Here is a 14,029-nt window from a genome sequence, read left to right as displayed (position 1 = left end):
TCATCTTGAATGGCGTGGTAGTGCGCATGCGTGGCCTCCACGCCATTCATTGTCAATGGGATTGCCAGAAATAAAAGAGCACTGTGGTCAACCCTTTCTGGTTTTCTGATTGGCAATGAATGAAGTTGAAGCTCCATTCAAGACGGTGCTCAGCAGAATCCCTTTTTTGGGGTTCCGGAACAGCATTCTCGGAATCACTGGAACACTCTTTATACACAGTCCAAGATGGCTAATAATGTACAGGTTTTCCAATACATTATCATACTCATGGCTTAAAAAAAACCCTTCTAAGTCCCATAGTAAGGAATAAAAAGTTTTATACAGTTTTAAAATAAATATATACAAAAATATAAGAAATAAAGCATATATTACAATTATATAACATACAAGAATATAAGGCAAGGTAAAATATAAAACAATAAAATGTTTTATGTCTATAAAAGGTCTCCCAACCAATGAAACAGCTCAGATCCATACGCTGCATAGTGGTCATTTCTAGGTACTGCAGCTCAAGTCCTATTAACTTGAAACTTCACCGATTTTGCCTTGATGATCTTTAAGATGTTTTTGTAAAGACCACAGTGAAAAGTTAACATCACGGAAATGCCTTTAATATAAAGGAATAAAAGAAGTGTTGGTCTCACAGGACGGGAAGATTTGTGCCGGAAAACGGGGATTGCGGAATTGGGACTTTATATCAGGGGTCGGGAACCTATGGCTCGTGAGCCAGATGTGGCTCTTTTCATGGCTGCATCTGGCTCACAGACAAATCTTTAATAAAAAAAAATACTGCGTTTTCTGGTTTGTAAGACGCACTTTTTTTCCCCCAAAACTGGGTGAATATACAGTGGTGCGTCTTACAAACCGCATATGGCTTACCGGGGTGACAGTCGTGGCACAGGGTCGGCGACACTGCGGGCTCGTGGGGTGTTGTGGCGGTGAGTCCGCAGTAGCCAACAGACTGTTTTGAATCATTAGCAGTTGGCGAGATCGACTTCAAGAAAATGGCCGCAGAGGTGGTGCGTGCGCAGATAAGACTCCGCGGCCATTTTATTGAAGTCAATCGCATCGATCTACCCATGCGTCGTTGTCATTTTCTTGAAGTCAATCTCATCAACTGCGGGAGAATCAAAGCAGCGCGCCGGCAGATCAATGGCGCCTGCCACCGTGACACCCCATGAGCCCTCAGCAGAATTGCCAACCCTCCGCACACTGATCCTCTTGAGCCGCGACAACCCCTCCTCTGTGCCCACAGCATCGCCTACTTTGGGAGCTCCTGGGACCTTCTGAGCCGCTCCACCACCACCGCTCTCCTCTGGTGAGTATGGCTCTCACGGAATTATATTTTAAAATATTTGGCGGTCATGACTCTCTCATCCAAAAAGGTTCCCGACCCCTGCTTTATATCCATGGGATAGTTAATAATTACCCCAGAAGGAAATATGCCTTATTCTATGGCTGGGAGACAATAAATAGAACTCACACTACAGTTAATTTTAATAGAAAGTGATGTAAATATAATACTGATAAGGAAATAATAATAAATAAGGTGTAATTTCATTGAAAAGTAAAACTGTAGTTAAAGGGGTTCTCCAGTGTCGCTCAGCTACGTATTTACAGACATCATCACTTTTGCTATCAGTATGTCCTTGGAGTGAGAAAGGGAACTGAAGAACCTGGAGGAAACAGGTGAAAACACGGGAACATACAAAGTCCATGCAGATGTTGTCCTTGGTGGTATTTGAACCCAGGACCCCAGTGCTGCAACATTGAGCCCCCCATGCTGTCAGCCAGAACGCATACATGATTGTCAGGTATCTACCTGTCTATGTTGTGTGCCAGAGAAGAACATCTTTCATCCAATGGACAGATCATCAAGTATGATGTCACCCTTTTGACAATGTCTCATTACACAATCTTCTAGCTGAAAGCCTATACACTTTCAATAAATAAAAGATGATTGAATTAATGTAGAGTGATGATTACCAAAATTGTACATAAATGAGCAAAATAGGATGAACTCATGCTAGATTAGTACATAAGTAAAGCCCATAAGTAATCACTAAGGATTAAAGAGACATTACCTCTCCTTTTTGGTGTTTAGTAAAATAAAACCACATTTTATTCTGATCTAAGTCTGGAAAAGGTTGTCTGTTTTTCGACATTTAAGCCTTAAAATGATCCTCTAACTGCTGTGATCCCTGGTGATCGCCTAGCAGTGGGAAGTATTCCGTTTCACAACAGCGCTACAGGTGGAGACGTGAGGTATTGCACAGTCTCTAATGAAATGTATAAACATGTCGGGACCTCCAAAGATAAGGATAGTCCTTGTTGTCTCTTTCCAACACTGCATAATACTTAAATAAATAAAACATCCTCATTAAAATCCAGAAAACAGATGCTACCACCGTTTTATCTCCTTAAGCAATCACTAAGGATTAAAGAGACACCACATCGCATACTGAGCTAAGTCTGGAAATGGTTGTCTATTTTTCGTCATTCAAGCCCAAAAATGATCCTCTAACTGCTGTAATCCCTGGTGATCGCCTAGCAGTGGGAAGTATTCAGTTTCACAACAGCGCTACAGGTGGAGAAGTGAGGTATTACACAGTCTCTAATGAAATGTATAGACATGCCGTCTCCTCCACAGACGGGGAAAATCCTTGTTGCCTCTTTCCAACCCTACATAATACTTAATAAATAAAAAAAACATCATCATTAAAATCCAGACACCAGATGCTATCATTATTTTATCTCCTTAAAAAATATCACTAGGGATTAAAGAGACACTACCTCTCCTTTTTGGTGTTTAGTGAAATAAAACCACATCACATTCTGATCTAAGTCTGGAAAAGGTTGTCTATTTTTGAACATTCAAGCCCAAAAACTATCCTCTAACTGCTGTAATCCCTGGTGATCGCCGAGCAGTGGGAAGTGTTCAGTTTCACAACAGCACTACAGGTGGAGAAATGAGGTACTGCACAGTTTCTAATGAAATGTATAGACATGCCGGGTCCTCCAAAGATTAGGACAGTCCTTGTTGTCTCTTTCCAACCCTACATAATACTTAATAACTAAAAAAACCATCCTCATTAAAATCCAGAAATCAGATGCTATCATTATTTTATCTCCTTAAAAAAAATCACTAGGGATTAAAGAGACACTACCTCTCCTTTTTGGTGTTAATGAAAGAAAACCACATCTTATACTGATCTAAGTCTGGAAAAGGTTGCCTATTTTTCGACATTCAAGCCCAAAAACTATCCTCTAACTGCTGTAATCACTGGTGATCGCCTAGTAGTGGGAAGTGTTCAATTTCACAACAGCACTACAGGTGGACAAGTGAGGTACTGCACAGTCTCTAATGAAATGTATAGACATGCCGGGTCCTCCACAGATGAGGACAATCCTTGCTGTCTCTTTCCAACCCTACATAATACTTAATAAATAAATAGCCCTCGTCATTGTAGGTGTTGCCTCCGGTTTATCTCCCTGGGTTCTCCATGTCATGTTCTTGACGTGACGTGCTCTCCAGGGTTTGTCGATATATGGAATGGGAGCAGATAGGTGATATTGCCATAGAAGTAACAGGTATATGATGGAGGACACATCCCAGTAAAGCCAGTGGATATAACATACGGCAACTGGGGCACACGCAGAACATCTCCAGTCCGCCTCCGCCATGGAGATGTGATGAGTCTGCACACATGACTTGTGGCTCTCCACATGCGGACAATGTTACGTCTTTGTTTTCCCCGTCTTCGTGAATCTCAGCTGTCACGTGTAGGTTGGTTGCGGATGTTGCAGCGTGGTGTACACCGTCTCCGCTTTCATCTTTTGTGGAGGCGGTTTTCCTCTGTTCTGATTGTTTTCCATCTCAACTCTCTGAGAAAAAACACAAAATTGAAGAAGATTAAGTATCAATAACATGTACAGGGGCGGGGGACATAATAAATCTACCGAAAACAGAAGACAGCCGTGATCAGATTACAACAGCCAGAAGGCTTAGAAGATGACAGCTAGCACATTGGTTAAAACACCATTAGCTTGTTTCCAAGGGGAAGAATCACCAGAAAATCACATTGTTTACATTAGGTTTTCGTGTTAAATACATGTTTTAAGATACTTTTAGGAATTATTTTTTCATATTACAATCGGCATTAAAATAAGACACATTTTCAGACTGGCAACTAGGGTTATTTTTCACTTATACTTCCTCTTCTTTACAGGAGCCTTTACATAATTCACATTATCATCACAGACAGGATTATAATGAGTGATCACATCTCTGTACACAATAGATAGCAGAATTCACAATAGGTGATGTTACAGCTCACCTTCTCCCCCTCCTGCACAGTGACTGATAACACCTCTATATACACTAGATAAAGGATTCACCATTCACAGTAGGTGATATCACAGCTCACCTCCTCCTCCTGTACAGTGACTGATAACACCTATATACAGTAGCTAACACAGAATCCACCATTGACAATAGATATCACACCTTACCTCCTCCTCCTGTATACTCCTCTATATAAAGTAGATAACACAAGATTCACCATTCACAATAGGTGATGGCACAGCTCCTGTTATCCTCATTCTGTACAATGACTGATAACACCGCTATATTCAGTAGATAGCATAGGGTTCACCATTCACAATAAATTATTTCACAGCTCACCTCCTCCCCCTTTTGTACAATGACCGATAACACAGCATTCAATATTCACAATAGGTAATGTCACAGCTCACCTCCTCTCACTCCTGTACAATGACTGATAACACCTTTATATACGCCAAGAAAAAGGAACTAGAAGTAATTGCGCATGAAAATATAATTTTATTTATCAAACATTAAAAACAATTAAAGTGATCTGTGATAGTGAACAAACAAACAAAAATCTTGCTGGACTGAATGACACCAGGTAAACAATAGAATACCATTATATACAGTAGATAACACAGGATTCATAATAGGTAAGGTCACAGCTCACCTCTTCCCCCTCCTGTATAATGACTGATAACATCTTTATATACAGTAAACACAGGATTCACAATAGGTAAGTATGGGGAGATAAGGTATGCACACCAGTGACTATGTAAGGGGAATTCCCCTTACATAGTCACTGGTGTGCATACCTTATCTCCCCATAGTGATGTTTTTTTAGGTTTTTGCACCCAGTTCAGACATAGAATGGAGTTCCAAACGTTATTTCTTATTTTTCACAATAGGTAAGGTCACAGCTCACCACCTCCCCCTCCTGTATAATGACTGATAACACCTTTATATACAGTAAATAATACAGGATTCACAATAAGTGAGGTCACAGCTCACCACCTCCCCCTCCTGTACAATGACTGATAACACCTCTATATACAGATGATAACACAGGATCCACCATTCACAATAGGTGATGTCACAGCTCACCTCCTCCTTCTGTACAATGACTGATAACACCTCTATATACAGTAGATAACTCAGGATCAACCATTCATAATAGGTGATGTCACAGCTCACCTCCGCCTCCTGTACAATGACTGACAACAGGTCTATTACAGTTACTTAGAATGTCCCTGGAGACCCTATCTTGTTCTGTGTAATACCTTATTTCTCCTCTGGGAGTGCTATAGGAAAACTGAACACCTCCTTCAGATTCCACCCAGGTTATAGACCGCTAATGTTCCCAGCACTGGGACGTTTCGTGATCAGCCAATTGTTAAGGGAGCTTCTAATGTCCAAAGTGAACCCTCCTGCTGTACGGGAGGACAGAGCAGTTGCCTGATCTGTGTCTTTTGTTTCCCCTTGGTCGGATGTTATTGAGTGCAGACTGTTTGGCAGGATTGCAATTATTTTCTATTGTTCCTTCCCTTACGCTCCTTTCCCGTAAACGAGGCGAGGACTTTTCTGATTTAGGAAATAACATGATGTGCAGATGTTCTGGATTCGCTTTTGTAAATCTGGTTGGTAAATTGCACTTTCGACTCGGGTTGGATCTGGACTCCAACGTGCCGCGGCTTCTCCTCTATGCAAATAGTGCCCCGATGGTGCAGTGGAAACTGGGATTGGCCGTTCTAAAGTCTTAAGACTCAGAAGTTGAGAAGGGCAGATCAATGACAAGGAGCTCAATACAAACTCCACAAAGCTTTGATGGAAGGGCTTTGCTTTGGGTCTGAAGCTGCTTTTAGAGCCATTCATCCACTTCAAAAGCCAATTTGTTAAGTCTATAATTTACAGGAACTGAACTACAAAGAGTCTGGTGTATACAGTCTGAACGGGGCGTATCACCCCTAACCTTCACTCAAAGCGTTTACACTCTTCATGGTAATACCCCAGGCTGGTGCTGACATAGTCATTGCACCAAAGCCATTGTGCCTGTTCATAAAAATGGGTTTCAGAGTCCTGATGGGGCGTGTTACTACCAAACACTAGATAGTTATGAAAAGACTCTGCACTCCCTATGGCAAGAGCCTCCTCTGGTTCTGATGGGGTTGCACCTTAACCTGATGCTCAAGGTGGTTATTCCTTAAGATGGTTGCCTATAACCACTCACACTTGATGAATATCATAAGAAGTTTCCCATCCTATGGCAATGCACCCAAGTCACGGAGCCTAAGGTGATGGTGTTAAGAGTCCCAATGGGGTCTGTAACCACCAACCCTAGAAGGTTGTGGAAGAAGTTTGAATCCACTATAGCTACACTCCAGCCTGAACCTGATGCAGTCGTTGCGCCTGAACCTATTGGTGAATAACTTAGGAAGGTGTCTTTCTTATAAGAATGCACCCAAATCATGGAGCCTAAAGGAGCTGTTCAGTAGGATGATGTTTAAAGTCCTTAACAGCACCAACTCTAAAATGTTATGAAAGCAGTTTGCACCCCTATAGCTACGTCCCAGCCTATGTTGATGTTGTTGTTGGATCAAAATCAGGTGCCTAACAGAGCTCTCTTTAAGTACTGTTGACAAAGGTGAAGCACCCAAATCATGGAGCCAAAGGAAGCTGTTCAGTAGGCTGGTGATTATAGTATGGTCTATAACCACCAACCCTTGAAGGTTGTTACAGCAATTTGCACTTAATATAGCCATGCCTCAACCTGATGCTGACGTAGTAGTTGCATTGGAACTTGGTGCTTAAGGGAGCTCTCAGCAAGTGTTGGTGGCTGTCATAAGAGGTGGCCCACCTTAAGGCAATGCACCAATGTCATGGAATTGAAGGAAGCTGACAAGTAGGATGGTGATTATAGTCCTCATGAATAACAGATAACAGATTATAGTCCTCTATAACCACCAACCCAAGAAGGTTATTGTTGCAGTTTGCACCTAATATAGCTATGCCTCAGTCTGATGCTCTTCCTTAAGATGGGGATCCATAACCACCTTCACTTGATGACTGTCATATGAGGTTGCCCACCTTATGGGAATACAACCAGGTCATGGAGTCTACAGGTGCTCTTCAGTAACTTGATGTTCGTTGTCCTAATGGGGCTCTATAACCACCCTCCCCTAGAAGTTTGTGAAAGCAGTTTGCACCCCCTATATCTATTCCACGGAATGATGCAGATTTAGTATGAGCGCATGAGCTTGGTGACTAAGGGAACTCTTCATTAAGGTGGTGGTAATGAGGTGTATCACTACTAAACCTTGAAGGTTGTGAAAAGAGTTTGAACGCACTATGGCAATGGTCGCACCTTCTTCTAAAGTTGTACATAATCTTTGGTGCCTACAGAAGTTGTTCATGAAGATAAAGTTCAGAGCCCCAATGCTGTGCACCACTCAAAACACTATATAACTGTGAAAAAGTTTGGAGTCCATATGACATGGTTCCTGACTTGTCTTGAAGCAGCACATGGTCCCTAAGGGAGGCCGTCAAACTCTCTTCTACATGAAAGTATAAAATTCACTCGGAACTTTCAGTTCAATCTTATTCCATAGGTGGTCTTCTCAAAAAGGATTCACCAACTGGATGTGAATAGGAAGGTTAGTGTGACCATAGGTAGACAACCCTAGAGTGATGTAGATCGATCCTTCAAGCAATGATATTCATAACTTTTACTAAGAAGTCTGAGCTGATTCTTGACAATTATAGTTGAAATGTTATTGACTACACGTCATAGACCTCTTGTGCCAGGGGATTTTACAAAACATTCCAAAATATGCTGAAAACTCCCCTTATCCAACCTCAAACTGACCCACATTCATTTCACTTTCTATTGAAAACACAGCAATATCAGTCTGATGCTCCTCGGAAAATTATGTCCTCCTGATAACAGAAAATCATACTGAAGAGATATTCTCTGTTCTAGAGACAATGAGCACCGAGGAATGAGCACATGACACTCATCAATACTTCTTTAGTTGTGGAAGATCTGGATATTTACACGTCTAAAAATGGCTTCTGACAGAACCTCGAAAGGGCTTTTTGTTCTCGTCAAAGCTTAATGAATAGTGAAAGGAAAGATGATGATCTAAGGACAAAAGAGCTGTGTGATGCCCATCACATAGGCGTTCAGTGTACAGTCCGAAGCCTTAAGCCCTCCATACACATTAATGTTGATGAACGAGTTTGGTCAACAGTCCAATATGTATGGGGGCACCAGACAACTGATCATTGGAGAACGTCAATTGGGCATGTCTAAATTTGGACTGCCGATCGCATCTAGCCAAACAAGTGCTCCAATGTATGGAGAAAGCCGACCAAGTTGGCTGAACAGTCTGCCAAAATTTCATTTGGTCGAAGAGTCAATAAGTATGTATGTCTGGCTTCAGTCTGCATACAGAGACATTCTGATGGTGACATGTTGTCCTCTCACGTCCAGTATTTTCATAGAGACCTCGTATGGAGATAGGCCAAAAGCCACATCAATATGGGTGGACAATGATGTGGATAATTAATTTAATCAACATAAGCTTTCCATCACAACATTAAAAAAGAAGCCATGGCATTAAAATCCCCCATGGATGCCCATTAGTTCTTACTACCTAGACTCATGATTGTCAATCCAATAATCAAGAGGCTGAGATAGGGTCAGATCCTCCAAATATTAGATAAATCCCAACCATACAGTCCACCATTGTCAGAGCTGCGGAAGAAGACAAAGCCACATGGACATCAAAGGAGCTAGGGGGTGATCATTTACCCACTACAAACTGAGTCTAGATTAGCCACCTCACTATCCTAGCCCACCAAGAATGATGGAACTATTGAGTTTACAACCCTAACCTTTTCAACACATTAGACCATCAAGGATACTGAGAAGAACCCGGACATTATACTTGCCCATCAAAAAGATTATCCTTCAAGGGTAATTTCGTATTTTGAACATTTATGCCAATCTTTAGGACATCTGCCCAATTAGAAGTGGACAGCATTCGGCTCTTTCTAGAATTCTCCATTGGCTTTTGTTCTACCGTCCTTCTGGTCCTGATTTCAATGTTCTAGACCACAGATAAACCTATATGAGTCCTTTCAGTATTCTGGTCCAGCAGATTACTATTTTTTCATTCATCTATATTGACCACTTAGGGTAAGTCTGGCCAAGACAACTGCTAAATCCTTCAGATTCAGCTTTAAAGCTCCTGAGAAGCTTTGATGCCTCAGTTAAGGGCTGGAGAGTCGGCATTACCAGGAAACATATTGGTGGAGGATTAATAGGCCAAAGGCACCGGAATTTTAGTTTCAATTTGGGTAAAAGTTTTCAATCAATGTTTTTGAAAACTTTTTTAGTATATATTTTGGAAAGTTTAATGGGTAGACGACTTAAAAATGTGGAAAATATTCGTCTGAAATAACCAGCAAAAGCTGGCATGAGAAGAAGAAAAGTGTCTCTCTAGAAGAGCCAATTCTATCGCAAAATGCTGCCCACTGAAGTCTATGGATTGTGATGGCAGGAGGAGTAGAGAAAAAAAAAACCTTTGTACTAGGTATTTTATCTCACCCCAGAGCTGGATTTACAGCTACACTGCTCAGTTCTGATGTAAATTGACTGATACTTCTGCAGGTTTTGTAACGCAGTTTCGCCAGCATTACTGGCTTCCTCTAGGGAACAGCAAAACGTTTTCTCCCCCCCATTTCCCTCTAAAGTTATATACATTAATATGACAACATAACAATAAAAGTGGGATCTTACGTCTTTAAATGAAAAACTACTTGTACTTCATAAAGAAGTACAAACATGTCTGTGTGTGCGTTATAGCAGATAGTCTCAATCCACCAGCTCAGAGACAACTGACCATTAGAAATGGAGTCTACAAAGGGAAAAATTAGTGAAAAATGCAAGACGTGGCCAGAAAAAAAGTGTTATGAGAGGTTTTCTGAGAGGACAGGTATGCTTTAAAGTGTCTTGATTAAAACAGTAATGATACATTTTCGAAAACATATATAGCCCCATGGCTACGTTTAGTGTTGAGGTTCTAAAATTGAAGAGTTGTGCCTTCAAGTCAATAGTTCAGAAAAGTAGATGTAAAAGAGATCTAGAAACAGTTGTATACAGCTCTCCCAAGCAGGGCCCCTGACAGATGTAAGGTCTGACCAAAAATTCCAAAAATGTGAAGCTCCCGTTTGGACAGGAATGGGCCATCTGGGCGCAGACGGAATATACAGAACCGAGACTTGTGATCCTCATCTGGAAAATGTAACTCACTGAAATTGAATTGTGCGTAATCTAATTTACGGATACATCGGATAATCTGAAATTGAGAGGACGAGAGGACTCGTTCTCAGCTGAGGGGTCATTAGAGTGTACCTTGTTGAGAGGCACGTCACGGTTTTTATTGTTCGCCATCACTCACCTCAGTAAAAAAGGGAACTGTAAGATTTATACGAGTTGTAATATACAAGTTCACATCGATATCTGTCATCATATAAAGCCTAAAATAAAGCTGAAGAACAGAGAATGATAAAGGGTGACTAACTTTGAAGCCCTTTTTGACCTGATTGAGTCCAGAAGTCTCAACCGATTGCTCAGACCAGAAGCTCTCACTTTCGTCTGGCTCGAGGTTTCGCTGAGAGGTCCAAGTCTTGGTTTCAGTGGGGATCTCAAGACCTAGATACCTAACAAAAACTAAATGTAACCCTTAAATTCAATTGGCGTCCATTAACTTTGTGTCTTGGGGACACCCAATGGTGGCCAAATTGTGGTCACTATCGGTCTGGCATACATCGGTGGAGAGGCATTCAATGCAAAGTGGAATATGTTGGAGGTAGACATTGACAATCCAAATGGAGCCTTAAAATCATCACATACCCAACATTATGACATAGTTATCTGGCCAAAGGGCCAGGACACCTCCATTTTATGGTCCCTCAACCCCTTCTTCTTCTACTTGTGAACCATGACCAGTTATTAGCCAAAGGACCAGGACACCTCCATTTTGTGGTCCCTCAACCCCTTCTTCTACTTGTGAACCATGACTAGTTGTTAGCCCAAAGGGCCAGGAAACCTCCATTTTATGGTCCCTCAACACCTTCCTCAACTTGTGAGCCATGATCTTACCTAATGATTCACTAGGGCATACCGACACAGATAGGGTAGCTCTAGGATAACCATTTTTTGGGTTTTTTCTCACATGTGGTAGGGCATGATCAGATATATTTGGACCAGGACTAGAGTCCCCACTGATTGCCAGTTAAAACACTTGGTGGGGTTCTCAAGACCTAGATCTGCACCCATCTATTGGGCAATTTATTCCCTATCTGCAACTGGGGCACCAGGCTTACATAACATATTTACAAACCACACTGCACTGCTCAACATCACTGATCTCAGCACTAATATAAGAAGAGGGATTAAGCCTGTATAAAAGCCAAGACCGGGAATGCAGCAGCCATCTTATGGTGAATCTGGATAGTGAGAAGACATCATCACTAAGAAAGCCATATAACACTGAATAAACATTACTGATAGAGTGTGACAGCACAGAACTGAAGAATAGCTACTATTTACCCATGATCAGGATTAGTTTATAGCCTCGGATGATAATCTCTCACCTGACTGTCTTCTCGTGGTTGTGTTGTCACCTCAATGTAATCGATTTCTGTATTTCTATTTTCTTTGTGTTTGTGTTCTGGTTAAAAAAGAAACAAGGAATAAATAAAAAGAAATAAGATGTATGGAAGAGGACGCACTGACTCCACATGTCCTCATAGCCACCACACATGGACCTGCCAAGGTTCTTCGGAACGGAGCATAAGTCACTATAGAACCCCGCTCTTTTCTATGTTCTAAACCCTGTCCTGTAGAAGGTTGGTGGTCCGAAGAATTCATGTTAATGAGATAACCCATTAAAATTGGAGTTGACCATGACCAAGTGCCCAAGTATCTAAAGGTCAGAATGGGCTCTACTAAGAGCAAGGGAAAAGACCAGAATCAGGAACGATGCCACAAAATAACGTAAAGCACACAGCATATAAAACAAAGAAGCCCCCCCAATTAAATTCTGCTTTATTTCTTTAAAACGTCCCAATTATGGTCTCATATACTGGTATACTGCTTACCTACAGGTATAGAAAATGTGGATAAAATATAACCTATATTAATTACTGATGCGCGTTTCGCCAGCATTACTGGCTTCTTCAAGGGACTGACAAAATATTTTGTATTTTTTTCTCTTTCTCTCAAGTTATACTTATCTAAAGTGGAATGACAAAGTATAAAAGGGGGGATCTTAACATTTTAGGTGAACTATGACTTTTTAGCTCACCTTCATCTGGGCACAGCTATGCTCAGTGGCTCCAGCTTGGTTACATTGCCTACTGGATTACAAGTTAGTTTGTTTCCTCAGAGTTTTCTCGGTGCCTCCCTTATTTTTGTTCTGCAGCTCTAATTGTTCTGATTGACTCCCAAAAGTAAGCACCAGCCCACCACAAGCCCAGCAAGGAAGATACAATAAAAGCAAGGACAGACAGGTTATAAAACCCCAGTGATAAATGGAAAATAGGTATTGCCTGAATTTAAACTGAGTCAAATGATTATCATTCATGGGGAATGAGTCTGTAGCCCAAGAGCCCAAGTGTGGAAAAGAAGGCACCCAGAAAGCCACAGTCTGTAATCCCTATGGCAGCACAAGCCCGAGACTGAAAAGGACAGGACACACAACAGAAGCAAGTGCAAGGAGCTACAAATGCTAAATTTTACTCTGCCACTTAGATGTCTTTGCTTGAGATCCTAGGAAGAACATTTCAGGGAGATTAGTGTTCATATACAGAATTCATAACAAATGGGTTGTTCACCTTTGGGGACATTATTTTAATAAATTTGTGGCTAAAAATCATTTTTGCAATATGAATTCATTAAAAATGTTGTCTCTGTATTGCATTTGTGATTGCCAAGCTGCATATTGAGTTAACTGAGGATCCATCAGTGAGCTCATAGTAACAGGAGCACCTGTGTGTTGCACTGTCTATTGCTGGCTGTAGAATGAGCTAAATGGGAATCCATCAGTGAGCTCGTAGTAACAGGAGCACCTGTGTGTTGCACTGTCTATTGCTGGCTGTAGAATGAGCTAAATGGGAATCCATCAGTGAGCTCGTAGTAACAGGAGCACCTGTGTGTTGCACTGTCTATTGCTGGCTGTAGAATGAGCTATATGGGAATCCATCAGTGAGCTCGTAGTAACAGGAGCACCTGTGTGTTGCACTGTCTATTGCTGGCTGTAGAATGAGCTAAATGGGAATCCATCAGTGAGCTCGTAGTAACAGGAGCACCTGTGTGTTGTAGTGTCTATTGCTGGCTGTAGAATGAGTTAAATGGGAATCCATCAGTGAGCTCGTAGTAACAGGAGCACCTGTGTGTTGTAGTGTCTATTGCTGGCTGTAGAATGAGCTAAATGGGAATCCATCAGTGAGCTCGTAGTAACAGGAGCACGTGTGTGTTGCACTGTCTATTGCTGGCTGTAGAATGAGCTAAATGGGAATCCATCAGTGAGCTCGTAGTAACAGGAGCACCTGTGTGTTGCACTGTCTATTGCTGGCTGTAGAATGAGCTAAATGGGAATCCATCAGTGAGCTCGTAGTAACAGGAGCACCTGTGTG

General features: G+C 41.5%; 1 protein-coding gene across 2 annotated transcripts in view; it reads right to left on the bottom strand.

Moving 5' to 3' along the window:
- Positions 1 to 295: 295 nt before the first annotated feature.
- The window catches only part of LOC142258637 (SLAM family member 5-like), a 44,670-nt gene continuing 30,936 nt past the window's right edge, over positions 296 to 14,029 (bottom strand). The window contains exons 5-6 of one of the 2 annotated variants that reach the window (XM_075331272.1): positions 11,987 to 12,063; positions 296 to 3,885 (exon numbers count right to left, since the gene is read on the bottom strand). In XM_075331272.1, coding sequence (XP_075187387.1) covers positions 3,778 to 3,885; positions 11,987 to 12,063 — 185 coding nt within the window. In that variant the 3' untranslated portion in view covers positions 296 to 3,777. The remainder of the gene's footprint in view (positions 3,886 to 11,986; positions 12,064 to 14,029) is intronic. The other variant, XM_075331273.1, reaches the window with a different exon arrangement.

The sequence above is a fragment of the Anomaloglossus baeobatrachus genome, chromosome 12 (genome assembly GCF_048569485.1).
Source record: "Anomaloglossus baeobatrachus isolate aAnoBae1 chromosome 12, aAnoBae1.hap1, whole genome shotgun sequence".
NCBI lineage: Eukaryota > Metazoa > Chordata > Amphibia > Anura > Aromobatidae > Anomaloglossus > Anomaloglossus baeobatrachus.
This window is presented reverse-complemented; position numbering and strand designations above follow the sequence as displayed.